The 19,329-nt window shown below is 37.5% G+C and overlaps 1 protein-coding gene across 5 annotated transcripts in view; it reads left to right on the forward strand.

The window, feature by feature from the left end:
• Window positions 1–19,329, forward strand: part of LOC132104209 (CUB and sushi domain-containing protein 3-like) — a 435,094-nt gene that overhangs the window by 142,414 nt on the left and 273,351 nt on the right. For all 5 annotated transcript variants that reach the window (XM_059509502.1, XM_059509503.1, XM_059509504.1 and 2 more), the window contains exon 4: window positions 4,416–4,610. In XM_059509502.1, coding sequence (XP_059365485.1) covers window positions 4,416–4,610 — 195 coding nt within the window. The remainder of the gene's footprint in view (window positions 1–4,415; window positions 4,611–19,329) is intronic.

The following is a 19,329-nucleotide window of genomic DNA, read 5'->3' on the forward strand; positions in this document are numbered from 1 at the left end:
TTTTATGACTTCCTGTTGCCTTTCTGAGGAATTTCGGCTTGTGTTTCAACCACAGTCCTAATCGACTCTTTAATTTATCTGATTCGGGTCAGATCCGCTACATAACAGATTGTAAATGATTATATTTATTACAATTATAAATAGTTGCATCATTATTAAACACTCGTTAGGTATTTTACTTCCACTTTTAGAACATTTTGTTAATTTTTATTGAAAATAAATTCTAATGTGACATGTGATGGGAAAAGTGAGAAGAACGAGCTTGGCAAAAGCCGGACTCTAACCCAATCAATTACATTACAAGCTAGTTTCCCGTGCCCAAAACATTACTGCCTACACCATTGAAGCCATTATTCACATGACTCGTACTTAACCTTATGTGTTGATGGAGGGCGGAGCTACAGTAGATTTGCAGTTAGTAATGGACACTCCGAATAATCTTGTTTTCCATTTGCATTAAGATTATTTTTATTACCACACATATCATTTTACTTAAGTAAAATGCACTTAATTTAGACCCCCCCCCCCCCCCCAGGAAACAAGACTAAGTATCTTATACCATTTTCTTATATAGAAAATCAATCTTTATTTTATTATTTTTTTATATTTGTACTTGGGGGGGGGGGGGGGGGCACTTAGTAAGAAGAGCATTTTTCCAGCGAGCATCAATGAAGTGTTTTTTAAAAGGGGGAGGAAACCAAAAGAAACTCTGGGTTTATCAAAGAAAACCTTCTCCTGACCAGGTTAGGTTCATAGAGTAAGTTACTATGATAACTGACTCTGAGTATAAGTTAGCTCTCTTTCAGAAACGGGCTTGACTTACCCTGCTTTCTCGGGTTTGACAAACCTCCCATTCTGAAACAGAAAACCTAGAGTTTCCCTCATTTCAGGGTTAACATACTCAGAGTTTTCACTTAACCTCCTTTGTGAAACAGGCCCCTAATCTGTACCATCACTCTGGACTCTGGCTCCTTCATTCTTATGTTACCTTTAACATGTGGGTATATTGTTTAATTTATATTTTGTATAGATGTTAAAGTATTATTGGCATGTTTTGTAGCTCAGTTACTATATAAATAATAATAATAATAATGTTCTTAGGTGGTTGCTAGGGTATCCTGGGTGGTAGCTTTGGTGTTGCTACGTGATTGCCAATGTGTTATGGGTTGTTGCTAAGGCAAAGTGGTTGCTATGGTGTTGCTAAGCTGTTGCTAAGATGTCCTGGGTAGTTGCTAGGCAGTTGCTATTGTAACCTGGGTGGCTGCTAAGGTGATTTTATGGTTTTCTAGGGCAGTTCCTAGTTGTTTGCTACGGTATTCTCTGTGATTGTTAGGGAGTTGCTAGGCAGTTGTTATGATGTTCAGGGAAGTTGCTTGGGTGTTCTAGCTGATTGCTAGGCAGATGTTAGTCTGATTTAGTATTAACTATTAACATGTAGCTATTAACTGCTAGCATGTGTAACATGTTGAAAGTCCTGTTTGTAAGCATAGGTCAAAAGAGCCCACCCCCATGACTATACATTGTTCTGATGAAAAAATATAGGTCTTACTGAACGGTTGCTAGGGTACTCTGTATTTGGTTGCTAGGGTGTGGCTTGGCAGCTGCCAGTGAAGATACTCCAAAGACTGCTTGCCAGTTTGGATGATATAAACCAACCACAATGCATCTATGACATACAGATTTGAAGATATGGCTCTTTGGATTTCAGTTACTAGGGTGCTCAACAGTGGTCGCTATGGCGTGGCTTGATAGCTTCCCAATAATCCTAAAAGACTGATTAGTTGCCTGAGTAAAATGAGCCAACCCCCATGACTCTATGACACTGTGTTTGCCAAGATATCCATCTGGGCCTTTTACAATAGCAGTCTATGGGATAGGTTGCTAGGGTGCTGTAAATGGCTGCTACGGCATGGCTAGACAATTTCCGTGTTGATTTGTAAGGACTACTTGTCAGGCTGAGTCAAAAGAGGCAACCCAGTTGTCTCTGATATTCTGATTCATAGATATGTCTCTCCCCTTTTTCAATGTTTTTCTATGGGGTGGTTACTAGGGTGCTGTCACTGGTTGCTAGGGCATGGCTATGAAGTTGAAATGTCATGATTCTTTTGTCTGCTTACTAAACTGAGTGAAATGAGCCTGCCCCAAGTCTCTACGACATTCTGATGTGAAGATATGACGTCATAAAGTTCATCCCAATGTTAAGTCTATGGGACTCCCCCCACAAATGCGAGTCATCCATCATCAATCTAAATGGCAAAATTGACAGCCCTCAAGGCCTTTGAATGCCTGCTCTGCTGACACAAGATTATCACATTTATCCTTTTTATTTAATCCTTACAATGTGCCGCTTTTTCACATCCTACATGGTTTTGGCGGTTGGTGCTTGTTCTCGACATTTTCATTTACTAAATGTGAATGAGGTCAGCAGGTTATAATCAACATGATTGGTGCAGAGAGATTTTCTAATACTTTTGTGCTTCTTAATGTGCAATTTATACTCCAACAATCACCCTTAAGATCTTTAAATTATCCTGCCATAACATCGTGATATCGTGCCACTGTCTTAACTAAGGAGAGGCATGTTCGGTTGGTGTCCGTCATTTAATTCAACCTGTTTCACTCGCTCTGAGATAGAGGGAATTAGGATATTAAATAAGGGGAGTTGCCAAGTTAATAGGTAAAGACATGGATATGACATTTTTGTGCTGCATATCTTTTTCCAGGAGTCCAGTGCATCGAAATCATAAACTTGCTCATTATTAGAGAAAACTGGAGATCTAATGTGTTCATTTAAAGATGTATTGGTGTTTTATGTTGTCGGTCATTAAGATACACTAGCCACACTATGGATTATATTTTAATTGTTTGAAACTCCAGAAATCATTACAAGCAAGACTTTTAGCCAGAAATCCATAACTTGCTGAGCACTTATGATTACTTTATAAACAATTACAAAAGTACTAAACAAAACCAAAGCCTCTTGGAAAACAGCTAAGTGGCAAATTACAGCGTAACATATTGTCCAATGGAACAGTCTTTTGTAAAAGATTATTATGAGTATTTGTTCAAGTAAACAGAATTAGAAAATGGTTGTTTTGACTAAAGGATAAAATTTCAACATGGATCTTGGGCAAATGTTTTTTATGCCTTTGTATTTTTTATGTGGCAGTTGCATCAGAGACTTTTTTGTAAGTCTATACATTTTGTTTTTCTTTATGTGGTTAATGTTCTTGCTGTATTGTTTGGCCTAATGAAGTAATAAATTTTGCTTGATAGATCTGTTTTGTTACTTTTCTTGGCATAATCAATACTAATTCATAAAATCAGCAAAAAATTGCATTATGTATTTTATATTCTTTGTGGTCAGTACACTCTGGTTTCCATTGCAATGCTTTTTGGGTCTTCAGAAATAAACACACAAAAGAAGTCCAGTTTAATGTCTATAAACAACAGAATGAAAACTTATATAGCCTTCTATTGTTAGAATTGTCGGTCTAAATCTTCTAAAAGTCAGCAGCAAATTCATGGCCTCCCACCAGCACATACAATTAATATACCTCTCTCTTTATTTACCAAACTAGTCCCTGGGCCACATTCATTTCTAATTGCTACTGTTCTGCCCTTGGTTTGGATCCAACCAGAACATAAAGCAAGAATTACTGATTAAATAATAAATAATTCAGATAAAATGTTGTGCTTTTGCTCCTGTAGCCCTTGGCTTGTCGGTGTGGCATGGCAATAGTGCCAAGAATAATTTAGTTTACTCTAAATTACAAGGAAAAACTTGTTAACATTCTTGTAAACACTGACTCAACAAGTATTCTCCCTATCCTGAAATACAGTACATGTATGATTGAATAAAATAAAATAACACTACTGCTAAAAGGTTTGAGGTCATTAAGATTATTATTACTATTTTTTTTTTTTTATAAATTAATGCAGTTATTCTGCAAAGATGCATTTAATTGATCAAAAGTGACAGTGATCAAAAGTAAAGACTATATGTTGTTCTTTTGAACTTTCTAATTATCATGGCTACCACAAAAAAAATAAAAATAATAATAATTAATAAATAAAATAAATACATGTATATATTAAGCAGCACAGTAGTTTTCAACTGTGATAATTTCTGAAGCATCATGTGACACTGGAAACTGGAGTAATAGATACTGAAAATTCAGCTTTGCCATCACAAGAATAAAGGACATTTTAAATATATTGAAATGGTAAACAGCTATTTTAAATAATTAAAAAATAAACAGTTTAAAATCACAATGTTACTGTTTTTACTGTATTTTATCAAATAAATGCAGCCTTGGTGGGCATATTAGAAAATGTATTTTTTTTATCTGTATATACTACATAATTTTCTTTATGATGCGTACCATGCTAAAAATTATATTTTTCTCTTTTAGAATTGCAGAGCAGTTCTTGTGGGAACCCTGGTGTCCCGCCTAAAGGCATCCTGTATGGGACGCGCTTTAATGTAGGCGACAAGATCCGCTACAGCTGTGTAACCGGCTATGTGCTGGACGGCCATCCTCAGCTCACCTGCGTGACCAATGCAGGCAATGCTGCTGTATGGGACTTCCCAGTGCCCATCTGCAGAGGTAAGCAAGCAGCCAAATATCTCTACAAGCGACCTGCATGACTGCAAGCGTGCGCATTTCCCTGCATGAGTCTTTGATGTTTTTTTGTGTTCATTTGTCCTTGCGGATTGTTGTGCGTATGTGCATGCATGTATGAACTAGGGGCTATAATGGCATATAAGTACAGATTGAGCATTTATTTTTGAAGCCTTTTGAACATTAGAACAACATCACATCTTTGCTCTTACATTTCTGTGTTTATTTTCTATCCTTGTATTTCAATCATCACTTTCAAGCACCTTAAGGCTCCTTTTGCATTTATTTCAATCAGTTTTTTAATTCCATTTTATAATTCAACTCACTTTACGTGCCCACATTGTTGAATTTCTCCTAAAAAGATGAGTCAGGACTCTGTGAATGTATCAAGATTTATTGTCTTGTGTTCAGACCAATTATAATGTGCATTAGCCATGACCATTCTCAAATAAGAATCTCTCCATAGACAGCCTGCGCCGGTTTCTGCTCCAGCGTGTTTAATAGAAAGGGGGATATGACAGCATTTGGATCATGCTTGCTTTGGTTGGACACAAATTGCAAAGCCAACTGTGCTTAAATAGAAAATAGCCTGAGGTACTAAAATGTGGAGCCTCAACCTGGCCCAGACTGCTGCGGGGTATAGAGGAGCAGACAACTGTGTTTGCTGCACTTGTCATTTGGCACTTTCTTGAGGGAACAACTTTAAGCTTTTATGTCTTATTCATGTGGATGTGGTTTGACTATTGAATATTTTGTTGATTAACTGCGGAATAGCATACGGTTAATGTGATTTTCATTCCACATTAAATTTACCTCAAGTACGTTTTATAATGCATGTTGGGTTTTGTCTCTTTATTAGTGCATTTAGTCATTGAATATTCATTAAAAACATAAAAGAACATTCTTAATTTTCTAGTCATAAGTTACCTTGACAAAAAGTGAATCTTTGTGTTAGATGGTATCTGCCCTTTTCCCCATTTTATGAGCAAAGTAGATGGAATATTTTTACATAAAAGCATCTCTGAAATTATTTTTGCCCAGAAATTTACAGTAACCATTAATTTTAGATTAAGGGGGAAAAAAATCGATTTTAAACCTTAAGTCAAAGGACCTTTAGAAATACTGCTTCTGAAAATGTCAATGTTATGCTAAAATTCTGTAATGTATGCACCTCTGAATTCAGAAGTGGAGATATAAAAAGCTCTCCAGAATATTTGTGGCCCACTGGCATTTTTCATTTTCACTTCTAATTGCAGTATGGGTACTGTGGATTATTTATTTATTTATTTATTTATTTATTTATTTATTTATTTATTTAGTTATTTATTTATTTAGTTATTTATTTATTGTGAATCGTGTTGTTGTTTTTGTTTTGTTATTATCATTAGACAATAGGGTTGTAACGGTATGCAAAAATCACGGTTCGGTACATACCTCGGTTTTAAAGTCACGGTTCAGTTCATTTTCGGTACAGTAAGGGAAAGAAATGCAAACATTAAACTGCAGGTTGTTTATTACTATAAACTTTTTTTTAACAATTTGTTTACACTTTTTTAAAATAGTTTTTAATAAAATATATATAAAATAAAAAAAAGAATAAGAAATAAAATACTGCTGCAAAGTTCTCCACTAAATAAAATACTCTCAGTCTCAAACCAATATCATATAATAAAATAATATGAAAAATATAAATAACTATGATTACAGTGCAGCATTACCAATCCCAGCTTGTAGGCCTGCTCATATTTAAAAAATATTTAACTTTTCCAAAGTGTAAAGTGCAGGATCAACAGTTTCAGTTTTTAGACCTGCTCAGATTTCGTTATTGCGTTGGACCGATCGGAATTAAGAGCAAAGATCTGTTTAAATGCCGATGGGAGCTGTGTTTGAATTACAATCGTTTTTTTTCTAGTTGTAGTGATGTTCACACTCGCGTGATGCCTTTTGAAAACCTTAGGCCGGTGACACACTGGCATATTGCACCTGTCAAACATAGTCTATTTTGCCGTCAATACTGTTAACGTTGTCCTTTATCCGTAGGCTTTATATTTATATTTATGTATAGATATTGTTGTCGTGAAGACAAGATCCTGGTCTGTCGGCGGCCTCCCTCTATGTCTACTATAGTAGCAGCAGCGCGCCAGCGCCGCGTCAGGCACGATTCTGGTGTGTAAAGACACAGAAAAGCAAAGCAGCCGTCATGCAACTGACACGCAGCAGAAATGCACGCTCACGCCACGCAGCCAGTGTGTCGCCGGCCTTAGAATCAGCTGCAGGGCGGGATTTGCGATGAACGCGGAGACTTCCGCCACTTAATATGTTAGTTTGGAAACACGAAAATGTACCTATGTTCAGCATAGAAAATATTGCATTCGGTCATTCGGTACACACGTACCGTACCGAAAGCCCTGTAACGAAATGGTCCGGTACGAATACACATACCGTTACACCCCTATTAGACAATATTATAAAATACACACACATATTACATTTATTACACAATATTTATATATAAATACATATATATATATATATATATATATATATATATATATATATATAAACGATCCGGAAATATGTAATACATTCTGCAGATTCAGAATTTTTGTATTTTGGAATTGACTGAAATAAATAAATGTTTATGTCAGCTGTTTCTAACTTCAGTTTCAAGAATTTTTTTCAAAATTCCTTGGTTGTGCTTATCTTCATTCTTGGATGCCTTTGGCACAGTTGGTCAGTCTGTAGTATCAATGTGTGAAATAGGCATGACAGCACTGCTGCACAGGAAGCTGAGCCGAAACGACAGTCGCAGAGATTTTCATTTAGTTGGGGTGAAAACTCTTAGCCCACACATTACCAAACAATACGCTCAACACACAATCAATCCCATGCTGCACAATGCTATGGGACTTGTTTATCATAAAAATGATCTCATTAGACAGTGAATTGAGAATTGTCATTTTTTATTTTTCTGAGCACTTTCTGTTTTTGAAACTGAACAGCTGCCTCAAAGAAAACATAGCCCTTAATGCAGTCAGCTGCTTTTTTAGACTGAGAAGCAAACTATTTTGTACCTGTAAGTCGCCCAGACGAGCTTTCGGCATGTTTCATTAACATATTAAATGGGCTAATTCAGTCCAGTAAATTTTGGCTGCTAATAAATGTTTGTGGATGGACTCAGTCCTTTGCAGAGGTTAAGGATAACAAACTGGGAAACCCAAGTGAAATGGGCCATCTTTTCACAGCTGAGGGAATGTAGCTCTGTTAATCAGACAGCTATAAAATGGCATCATTAAGGTCAGAGACTGAATTTCAGATTTGCTTCAAGCTTTGAATTAGTTGAAAAACATACCTCTCCGCTATAAACAAGTCCCAAATCCTCGGCTGGAAACCGGTACCATTAAAGGTCAAGCATGTAGTGAGATGAAAAAAAAAAACAAATAGCATTGCTCTGATGCTGGAACTGTAATGTTAGTCAGTTAGTTAACTACATCAGTCATTGCATGTACGTACAGTATTTATGGATTCCGATGATCTTTACAGTTCTCCACTAGTGCTTATGCTCCTAAACCAATCCTACTTAGCAAGGCCAAGTGTGGAATAGCTAAAATTATCCTTTGTCGGATGGAATTCCTTAAGGAGTATTAAAACGCTGATAATTTGACGCTGAGGCTATGCGCCTTAATGACTGGCTTTTGATGTGCTAGACTTTAATTTTGACAGGGTCTTTTTTTATTAAAGAGTTCATACTCGCTGTGGGCTACAGGAATCGTGCCTCTCCTATCCTCTTCCTGTCTGGCTTTGACAACCATGGGGACCACCTGCTTAACGACGTAAATCCCTGATCAATCCCACACCACTCTGAGCGGCCCTGCCAAAATTGGAGCTGACACCCGCACCCTTCTTAAATGCAATGCTCTTGCCAGGGACTGCTTATGCCTTGACTTGATTGGTTTAGAGAATCTGTCTCTAGCTGCACAGTTTAAGCCCATGAAGAGATGTCTGACCAAAAATAGATAAATGAATTATATATTGACAAGCCTGACCCAGCATCATAGGATTCAACAGTCTGATAAAGACTATAGAACTTTTTTTTAGTATTATTTATTATGTATTATTTATATACTATTATAGTCTTTTAGAATTCTTTTGAAATATATTTTATTTTTATTTGTATTTAAAGTTTGTCATTTTATGTGCTTTTGTAATTTATTATAATTATGATAGTAATTTTAATACTTCAACTTAAACATATTTCAGTTAATTGCAAAGGCAACTCATTTGGCAAATTTTTCATCTAATTTCTGTTTCATTTTATTCCAACTTTGTTTCAACTGACAAAAAAATAAATTATACTTTTTAGTTAACAATAACAATGCTATAGAGATACCTTATGAGAGTCTGTGATGCATGGTTATGGAGCATTCTCGAGTTTTCTTTACAGATAATGAAAGGCTGTTGTTGAGTAAAAGGGATTTGGCTTCTGGACTCATGGGGTGATGGAAGTCTATTTAATCTTTTGCAGCTTTTTTGCAGAGTTGGCACTACAGTCACCACATTTTCTAGCCTCTAGACACTTTCATATGATAATGCTATCTCAGAGTCTTTCCCTTATATGCTGCCACTGTTGTCTTAAACACAGATTATCTGATTATTGCAGTGCAATGTACTAAGTATTACAGTTCTTCTCATTTATAAATCTACTACAGTACAGTACAGCTTTGTACTCAGTTTTAGAGTTGTATTTTATATATGCACTATAAATTTGTAAAGGATTTTTATTTTTTAAGAAATGCATACTTTCATTTAGCAATTATTTATTCAATTAAAAGTGACAGTAACAATGTTACAAAAGAACACAGAATTTTTAATCCATCAAAGAATCCTGGGGGGGGGGGGTGGACCTGGTAATCACAGGATTTAAGGGGGAAAAAAATCACAGAATTACTATCTTATGGTATTTTTGATTTCAAAACTTTTCAGCACTAATGTTTATGTAATTATCTTTTATTAATAATTGTGTTTATACAGACACACACACACATATTTATTTATATTAATTGCTTATATATTTATTTTTTATAAGTATTGTTATCCTTGTCCTATAAGTGTGATTTGGAGCTTGAGAAAATCACAGTTATTTAAAATTCATTTGTGAGCCCAGTTATAAAATTACAAGATTGACAGGTTGTTATGCTTCTGTTTTGTGATAATAAAAGAGATCAATATAATTTCCTGTTTTCATGAGTCTTTTAAGACCAAAGAGTAAACATACACTAAATGGCACTGCATTATAACTATTTCTCTCTCATGTCTTTGTGTAATAAGCAGCACAAATGTAGTTTGATGATTAAACTGAATACTGTTACGCCCTGTGGACGTATTTGTGAATTGTGCGCTCTTGGGAGAGTGTCACCTACTGGGCAAGTTAGGCATTGCATGTTTTCTTCTCTTGCTCTTTCTGTCTCTCTCTCTCCGTTATAGATCGCTAATTGGAATCCAGCTGATGTCCATCATTCATCAGTACTGAGTGAACGCTACAGAGATCCAAGGTGTATAAGATGGCAAAGAAACAATGCTGGAGGACTGACGGCTACGCGCTCACTCTTTGTCCTGATCCAGATTGGTGTTATTTTGTGTATCTCAGTGTGACCAAGTGTGGTCTTTATTACCTCTTAACTTTGTGAATGAACTTGTCAATTACAAACTATGAGAGAACGTGTGAACGTTATGGTGGGTGTGTTTATGATTCTTTTGTGTTATTTTCTAAGTTATGTAAATACCTTTTGTTTATCTTTCTTAGGAAGCGGTTGGGAGAGGGTGCCATTTTCTTTGAGTATAAAAATTTGTTTATGTTTATGGTAGACCGGGAGATAGGTAAGACTCTGTCATTTCTTTTATTTATTTTTTTAGTTAAGGTTATTTAGAGTTTCCGTGTTTAGTTAGAGGTTTTTGTTTGTTATGTTGGCCTGGCCCTCTCCTGAAGATTTGCTTCCTTTGTTATTAATAAATTAAGTTATTTTGCTTAATTTTGTGTTTGTGCTTTTCTGGATCAGGGGATTGATGTGACCGTCAGACTTTCTTTTTATCTTTACATTTTGTTACGACTTCATTTAACCCCTAGACTAATAGTGAGGTTCGTAACAAGTGGGGGCTCGTCTGTTTTTTTTTTTTTTTGCGAAGTGAGTTCGTTTATTTTTCGGATCGCAAATTGGAAGTTTTCTCTGTTTGTCCAAAACTGAAGTCCGTTTGTACGATCATGATTCGATGGGTCGTGGTTTGTGTATGGTGAGTATTTTTTTTCTCTCTTCCTCTAACGTTTTGACTGTTTTCATCTGTGGGTGGGGAAGGAGTAAAGAAGGGAAACGTAGAAATAATGGAATTCGATTTAACAGCATTTACTCTCATGCCCACGATCGAAGTCTTTAATAGATGTAGAAAAAAAGATTTGGTTTTAATTACGGAATTCTACGATATTCGTATTGAGAGGGAGGCCACTAAACAAGTGCTTAAACAAGATCTTCATGAGAAATTGGCAACTGCAGGTATTTTACCTAAACAATCTGGTGATGAGGATGAGTTGGTAGTGGATCCAAAGATTGCTTTAAAATTGAAAGAGATGGATCTTTTAATTAAGAAGCAAGAATGTGAGGCGGAGATGATTAGGTTTCGCATATTAGAAAAACAGGCGGAGAGAGATATTGAGATCCGTAAATTGGATTTGGAATCTGTGCGGTTGGCCCAAAAGCCAATTCCAGTTCCACATGTTCGGGGTAGTTCCATATCTTCACCAGTAAATAGCACTGTAACTGAAGATTTTTCTAGATCTACTGCGAGTGATTCATTTGACGTTAGTAGGTATATTAGACTGGTACCTCCATTTAGGGAGGCTGAAGTCGATTCTTACTTTGTTGCGTTTGAGAGAATTGCTAGTAAACTAAAATGGCCAAAAGAGATGTGGGCTTTGCTGTTGCAATGCAGTCTAACAGGGAAAGCTCAAGAGGTTTGCTCGGCCTTACCTATTGAAGGTTCCCTTGACTATGAAACGGTAAAGTCTGCTGTTTTGAGGGCATATGAGTTGGTCCCAGAGGCTTATCGGCAGAAGTTTCGGGGGCATATGAAAACTGTCAAACAAACTTTTGTTGAATTTGTGAGAGAAAAGAGTGCTTTTTGAAAAGTGGTGTCTTTCTAGCAAGGTTACATCCCTGGAGGAAATGCAGGAGTTAATCTTGTTAGAAGAGTTTAAAAATTGCGTTCCGGCTAACATTGTGTATTTAAACGAACAGAAGGTCACTTCTCTAGCTGATGCTGCAGTTTTGGCAGACGAATTTGTGCTTGCACACAAGAATGTTTTTTCTTTTGGTGCAACTGTCAAAAATGCAGGCGGAAAATTCGGTGCAACGTGTTGCACGTCCGTTTAAAAATGAAATAACTCGTAAATCAAATGGGGGTGCTGACAAGCGAGTTTGTTTCTTTTGCCTCGTTTCAAATCACCTGATTGTAGAGCATGGAAGCAGAAGAGTGGTGCTTATAAGACTAAAAATGTTGCACTTGTTGATTCCGTACAATCTAACACAGATAAAGAGATGTATCAGCCTTTTTTGTTTATGGGTACTGTCTCGTTATCGTGTGATTCTGAGTTTAAGCCTGTAACAATTCTGCGTGATACGGGGGCAGCTCAATCGTTTATATCTGCAGGAATCTTGCCTTTTTCCGATACTACTTTTACTGGTCAGGAAGTATTGGTACGTGGAATTGAGATGCGTTGTGTGAATGTACCACTTCATATTGCATACTTGAAATCTGATATTGTTAGTGGGGTAGTCAACTTGGCTGTGCGTGAACAGTTACCTGTAGAGGGTGTTGACTTGATTCTGGGGAATGATCTTGCAGGTGGCATAGTTTTCCCTACACCTATTGGGACCTGCATGCCTAATACTTCCCAAAACGATGATTTAGCTGAGAAGTTTCCGTCTGTGTTCCCCTCTTGTGTGGTTACTCGTGCTCAAGCACAGAAGTTTAAAGAAATGGTAGATCTGTCAACCTCTTTTATAGCTAATGACGTGCCTAAGACTGTGATTCTGATGTTGATGTACCTTCTGGGAGGGAGGAGGGTGAAATGGAGACTTCCTTGAAGGTGGGGAGAGACTCTTTAGCTGTTGCACAGAAAGCAGACCCTTCTTTGGCCAAGTGCATAAAGGCTGTTGAGAATAGTGTCCATGATTCTAATTCAGGGGTGGTTTACTTTTGGGAGGAGGGCTTGCTGATGCGTAGATGGAAACCACAGAAGGAAGAGCTTGGCTGGCAGGAGGTGCAGCAAATAGTTTTGCCATCTACTTATCGGCAACAGGTTTTGAAACTTGCCCATGAGAATTTTCTTTCTGGACATGTTGGTATAACTAAAACCTATTACCGCATTTCTAGATACTTTTTCTGGCCTGGACTTAAGAACTCTGTTTCTAAATACTGTAAGTCATGCCATGTCTGCCAGATGGCAAGCAAGCCGAATCAGAAAATTCCTCCCGCACCCCTTTGTCCGATTCCTGTTGTAGATGATCCATTTGACCGACTGATTATTGACTGTGTCGGACCACTGCCAAAAGGGAAAGCAGGACCTCAGTATATTTTCACAATGTGTGCGACAACCCGTTTTGTTGAAGCAATTCCATTACGTACATTGAGGGCTAAGGTGGTGGTAAAAGAGCTTCTTAAGTTCTGTACTACGTTTGGATTACCAAGGATTATACAGAGTGATCAGGGCTTGAATTTTACCTCCAAGGTTTTCAGGCAGGCTCTAGGGATGCTGGGTATTGGCCACCAAATCTCTAGTGCCTATCATCCCGAATCCCAGGGGGCCTTGGAAAGGTTTCACCAAACCCTCAAAGCGATGTTGCGATGTTATTGTATCGAGACTGGTAGAGACTGGGCTGAGGGTCTTTCTTATTTGATGTTTGCAACCAGAGAGACTGTACAGGAGTCTCTTGGTTTCAGCCCTGCTGAACTCTATGCGGGGTCCGTTAAAATTACTAAGTGATCAGTTGTTAAGCCAGCCATCTAGACCTGTGCCTGTTGATGAGTATGTTACCTCCATACGTGAAAAGCTAGGTAAAGCACGAGACCTGGCTAAGTTGCATCTGTCAAACTCAGTTAAAAATGAAAGAACGGTTTGATGTAAAAAGTGTAAAACGAGACTTTTCACCTGGTGATCAGGTTTTAGTTTTGCTGCCAATGCCTGGATCTATTCTGCATGCCAAATTTGCTGGTCCGTATTTGATTGAAAGGAGGTTGAATGAAACCAACTATGTTGTTGCTACACCGGACCGAAAGTGCAAGAATCGTGTATGTCATGTGAATCGCCTTAAAGCTTATGTGAGTAGAACATCATCTGATAACAATAGCAAGCAGGTTGATTCTCTCTTAACTTGTGCTGCTGCTACTGTGAGTGTAATAGCCATGTCCTCTACGGACGAGCCCATGGAGCTCTCCCTGCTTGCTGGTACCTAAACCAGATTCCACCTTTCGATTTTGTACGGATTACCGTAAAGTCAATAATGTAACAAAGCCTGACTCCTTTCCTCTTCCTAGAATTGAAGACTGTGTGGATAAAGTAGGTTCAGCTAAATATGTTACTAAGTTGGATTTATTGAAGGGATATTGGCAGGTGCCCCTCACTAAACGAGCCTCTGAGATCTCTGCATTTGTAACCCCTGATAGCTTTCTACAATACACTGTTTTAGCTTTTGGGATGAGAAATGCACCTGCTACATTTCAGAGGATGATGCATCAAGTTCTTTTGGGAGTCTCAAATTGTGAAGTGTACCTAGATGACATTGATTAATTCAGATGATTGGGTACAACACTTAGAAACTCTTAGAGAAGTTTGTAGTTGTTTAAGGACTGCTTCATTGACACTAAATCTGGCAAAGTGTGAATTTGCTAAAGGTACTATTCCCTATTTGGGTAAGCAAGTTGGTCAGGGACTGGTAAAACCAATTGATGCTAAAATAGCAGCTATTCTTCAGTTCCCTGTTCCATCTAATAAATGTGAACTAAGACGTTTTCTGGGGATGAGTGGTTACTATCGAGCTTTTTGTTCAAATTTTTCCACCTTGGTCTGTCCACTCACAGATCTCCTCAGTATAAAACGAGAGTTTGTGTGGTCTACCGAATGTCAACTTGCCTTTGAAGCAGCAAAGGATCTTCTTTGTCAGGCTCCTGTTCTCTCTGCACCTGATTTTACAAGGACTTTCAAATTACAGGTGGATGCGAGTGACAATGGTGCTGGAGCTGTATTGTTACAGGAGGATCAAGCTTGTTGAACATCCTGTCTCCTATTTTTCTAGAAAGTTCATTGGAGCTCAACGGAATTATAGTGTAATTGAAAAAGAGGCCCTTGCACTGTTATTAGCTCTCAAGCATTTTGATGTGTACCTGGGTAGTAGTATTAGTCCTATTATATATGGTATATATATGGTCCTGGTATATACTGATCATAATCCCCTGGTGTTCCTTTCTCGTATGTCAGGTGCTAATCAACGGTTGTTACGGTGGTCTCTTACTCTACAAGAGTACAGCTTAGATATTCATCACAAGAAGGGGGTGGAGAATGTTATGGCAGATGCCCTTTCAAGAAGTTTAGAGTGGTACCCGATTAATGTATCCACCATCTAGGAGATGTTTGGGTTGACATTTATTTTGTTTCTTATTTTTATTTATTTATTTTTGCATTCTTAGTGGTGGGGGTGTTACGCCCTGTGGATGTATTTGTGAATTGTGCGCTCTTGGGAGAGTGTCACCTACTGGGCAAGTTAGGCATTGCATGTTTTCTTCTCTTGCTCTTTCTGTCTGTCGCTCTCTCTCTCCTTTATAGATCGCTAATTGGATTCCAGCTGATGTCTATTATTCATCAGTACTGAGTGAACGCTACAGAGATCCAAGGTGTATAAGATGGCAAAGAAACAATGCTGGAGGACTGACGGCTACGCGCTCACTCTTTGTCCTGATCCAGATTGGTGTTATTTTGTGTATCTCAGTGTGACCAAGTGTGGTCTTTATTACCTCTTAACTTTGTGAATGAACTTGTCAATTACAAACTATGAGAGAACGTGTGAACGTTATGGTGGGTGTGTTTATGATTCTTTTGTGTTATTTTCTAAGTTATGTAAATACCTTTGTTTATCTTTCTTAGGAAGCGGTAGGGAGAGGGTGCCATTTTCTTTGAGTATAAAATTGTTTGTTTATGGTAGACAGGGAGATAGGTAAGACTCTGTCATTTCTTTTCTTTTTTTTTAGTTAAGGTTATTTAGAGTTTCCGTGTTTAGTTAGAGGTTTTTGTTTATGTTGGCCTGGCCCTCTCCTGAAGATTTGCTCCCTTTGTTATTAATAAATTAAGTTATTTTGCTTAATTTTGTGTTTGTGCTTTTCTGGATCAGGGGATTGTTGTGACCGTCAGACTTTCTTTTTATCTTTACATTTTGTTACGACTTCATTTAACCCCTAGACTAATAGTGAGGTTCGTAACCATATTGTTGCCTCTTTCACCTTAAGAAGATCGGCCGAAGATATTCTGAGGGTCTGCATCACTGTCTTTTGAAAGTAAACAATAGTCAACTATCCATTTTCAGTGCAGAAAATTCTTCTCTAGTGGCATCTTAAGAGTTCATCCGGAGATTGTATAAAATGATTGTATATTTAGGAGAGAAACCATCAACACAACATCAGATATTGCAACAGTGCAGTTATGTCCATATATGTAAGTGTTTGGTCCAACTTGTAAGCAAACCGTTGGCTTATTTAGGTTTGTTGGTTAAAAGTAATGATCTAGATCATTTTAGGTAAGTAATTGTTTTGTGGACATTTTTAACCCCAATAACTTATATAAAGACAAATGCTCTAATTCATACAAATGTAAGGTACCACACTGCAGATGACATCTGTATTCCATTAACTGAAACCAAGCAGCAATAATGATCTCGCCACAGTCTGTAGGACAGTATGTAATTCCGCTGAATTCAATTCCTATGTGCACCCGTCATTTAAGTGATGGACGAACACAATTTATTACGAGTACCGCAATGGAGTGCAGCAATGACCCTACGAGATGATCTTAGATGGGAGCCCTGCCAGTGGAGACTTCTTCTGTGAGCTCACTCAAAAGTACAGCTGATACCCAGAGACTCTGAACTTCCAAGGTTTTGAGGTTGAACCACTGATCTATAATATAGAACTGGATTGCTCATGACGTCATGAAAGTGAAGCCGCCGCGCCGCCATATTGGTAATCCCTAGTGTGCGTAAACAATCTATTGAATTAATAGGAAATTTTATGATTTTAATTAGAGAACATCACCTAAGATGTCATCATTTATAAATCTGAAGTATGTACTGTATGTACATTATTACAATGCAAACACCCTAGGTATGTAAATGGTTATTTTTTTTAAATGTCGCGAATTTCCCCTACTTATTAAAAAGCTTACGTTACGTTCATTACAGTAGCGAACAAACATCATGAACACGATAAACATCAGACAGACACGACCTCAACATATATAACAAACTACAAACTGCTCATTCTGACATCTGAGTTTATTTAGAAAAAGTATGACTATATACAGTACGGATTTAAAGACATAAAGCTTTATTTCCCAGATAGTAAGTTAAGCTTTTCATTTATAGAGCAATTTTAACAATTGTATTATTCATTGTAATATATTCAAATCCATTTCTGATACTAATACGTTCATGTTTAATAATTCCTGAATAATTATGTTCATAAAGAAATAAGCCATTTTTTTGTTTTTGATCAGTTATCTGTGTCGTCAGTGCGCAGCAGACACAACCACCTTAACGGTTTAAATATATCGCTTATCCTGCCGCAAAAGACTGTAAACACTGCAGATAACATCTGAAGTGAACATTAATTTATTACACATAACATAAAAACAAGTCCCGTTTGACTGATTTTCTTCAAATCGAGTTATTTTAGGACAGCTGTTTGAATATAACTCAATGGTGCTCTCTGCTGGTAGGGATTAGTAAAATAGTGGATCGAACACTTCCAGTGGCATCACTGTTTGTTGGCAGTTTAGAACGCTATGAGCGATCCAGTCATATATAGATCAGTGGGTTGAACACTAGTGCAGATCCAGGCATTGCCCAGAAGTTGGAACCAAATTTTACAGGTTTCTCTGCATCCCTCTTAGACACTTTTTGAGTCAGCTCAGCAGCATATATTTGTGGAGTTTGTCATTTCTTTACCAACAGCAGCACTAAACAGAGGTGCAACTGGCTGTTTTCGAAGAACACAAGCATTTCTGTGAAAACTATTTAGAAATTGGCTCTTAAATAGCTTCATTGAATTGAAGCTGCTAATTTTGTAAGAGTCATTTTACATATTTAAAGAGGAATTTTGCTCCGGCACCTCTCTGCCATTTGTTTGGTCAAACAGGAAGTCCTGCCACCAGTTTCAAACCATTACGTGAGCCATAAGCAGACATGTTGGACCACTCAAACAAACAAGCAAAGTTTTACCAAGCCACAGTGTTTGTTTTCTTCTGGTGAAATCAGTCTACGAATAGCTTACTTCTTTCCAGCGGTGTCACCCGCCTGTTTTTGTGAGGGTACACCACTGGCTGTCCTGGCTCAGTTGGAGCCCTAGGAAAGATAAGACATGATCAAAGACAAAATAAATCTTGGGACATGTGTTTGTTCAGTGTTAAAAGGCAATACACACACCACACTGTATAATATGTTTATGCAATGGTCATGTGACTGTATAATATAAAAAAAAATGTGTAATATCGCTAACTAGTTTAAGCACACAGACCTCTTAAAGACCTCAGTGACTTATTACACAGGCTGCTGCGCCATATGCCACAGACGTTCACTGCCTTTGGTGTTTTCTTCAAATTAGTGCAGGCAGCCTATGATACATCCATCATGATTTAGAGAGTGAAGTCATAATTACTCCCTCTGTTTTTGCTCCCGCTGACATGTTTAGTGGCTGCGATAACAGTTTAATGCCAATTAAGGTATTACTGTACCCTCTTGCCCTCATAAATTCATTTCACCAAAGACATACAACACAGAGCTGCTTGGAGATTAGACATAAAACAGATTTTAGCTACTGGCTGTAAATGCCCAGTATCAGTGATATTGAAAATAATGTCTATGAAACAAATGCAAACTGTTTTTATCAATACCTCAGAAAGAGTTTTTTGGACTTTGAACCTGTGCTGTGGAAACGCAAAACAGGAAAGAAAATATGTTTGTCAGGTCTTTATGTGACTATCGTTGGGGTTTTGTTTGGACTGAGCCATGATTTATTCACTGGCCTGCTAGAAAGGAAAGAAAAAGAGCCTCAACCCTTCGTTTTACCTATTTTTAAGTAAGACATCAGTTACAGAGATATGTTATATTTAGGAATGTTAATATTAGACACACAGAAGTAGCCTGACAGTTCTTTGATCGCTTCTCCAAGGTAATCTTCAGACACAGAGTGTGTCTCCTGGACGAACACATCGTGGGCTTTTTCTCTCACTCTGCACAAAAATGTCTCCTATTAGGTATTGAGATGTACAAATGGTTTTTTTTTTTATTTTATTTTTTTTTTTGGTCGTACTGTCTTATCTTGGACACCGGCCCCACTCTAGGGGTGGAACAATGCTGATGTAAGCTCTAGTCCTCTTAGATGCTAAATGGAA

Source organism: Carassius carassius, chromosome 25, assembly GCF_963082965.1.
Source record: "Carassius carassius chromosome 25, fCarCar2.1, whole genome shotgun sequence".
Lineage (NCBI taxonomy): Eukaryota > Metazoa > Chordata > Actinopteri > Cypriniformes > Cyprinidae > Carassius > Carassius carassius.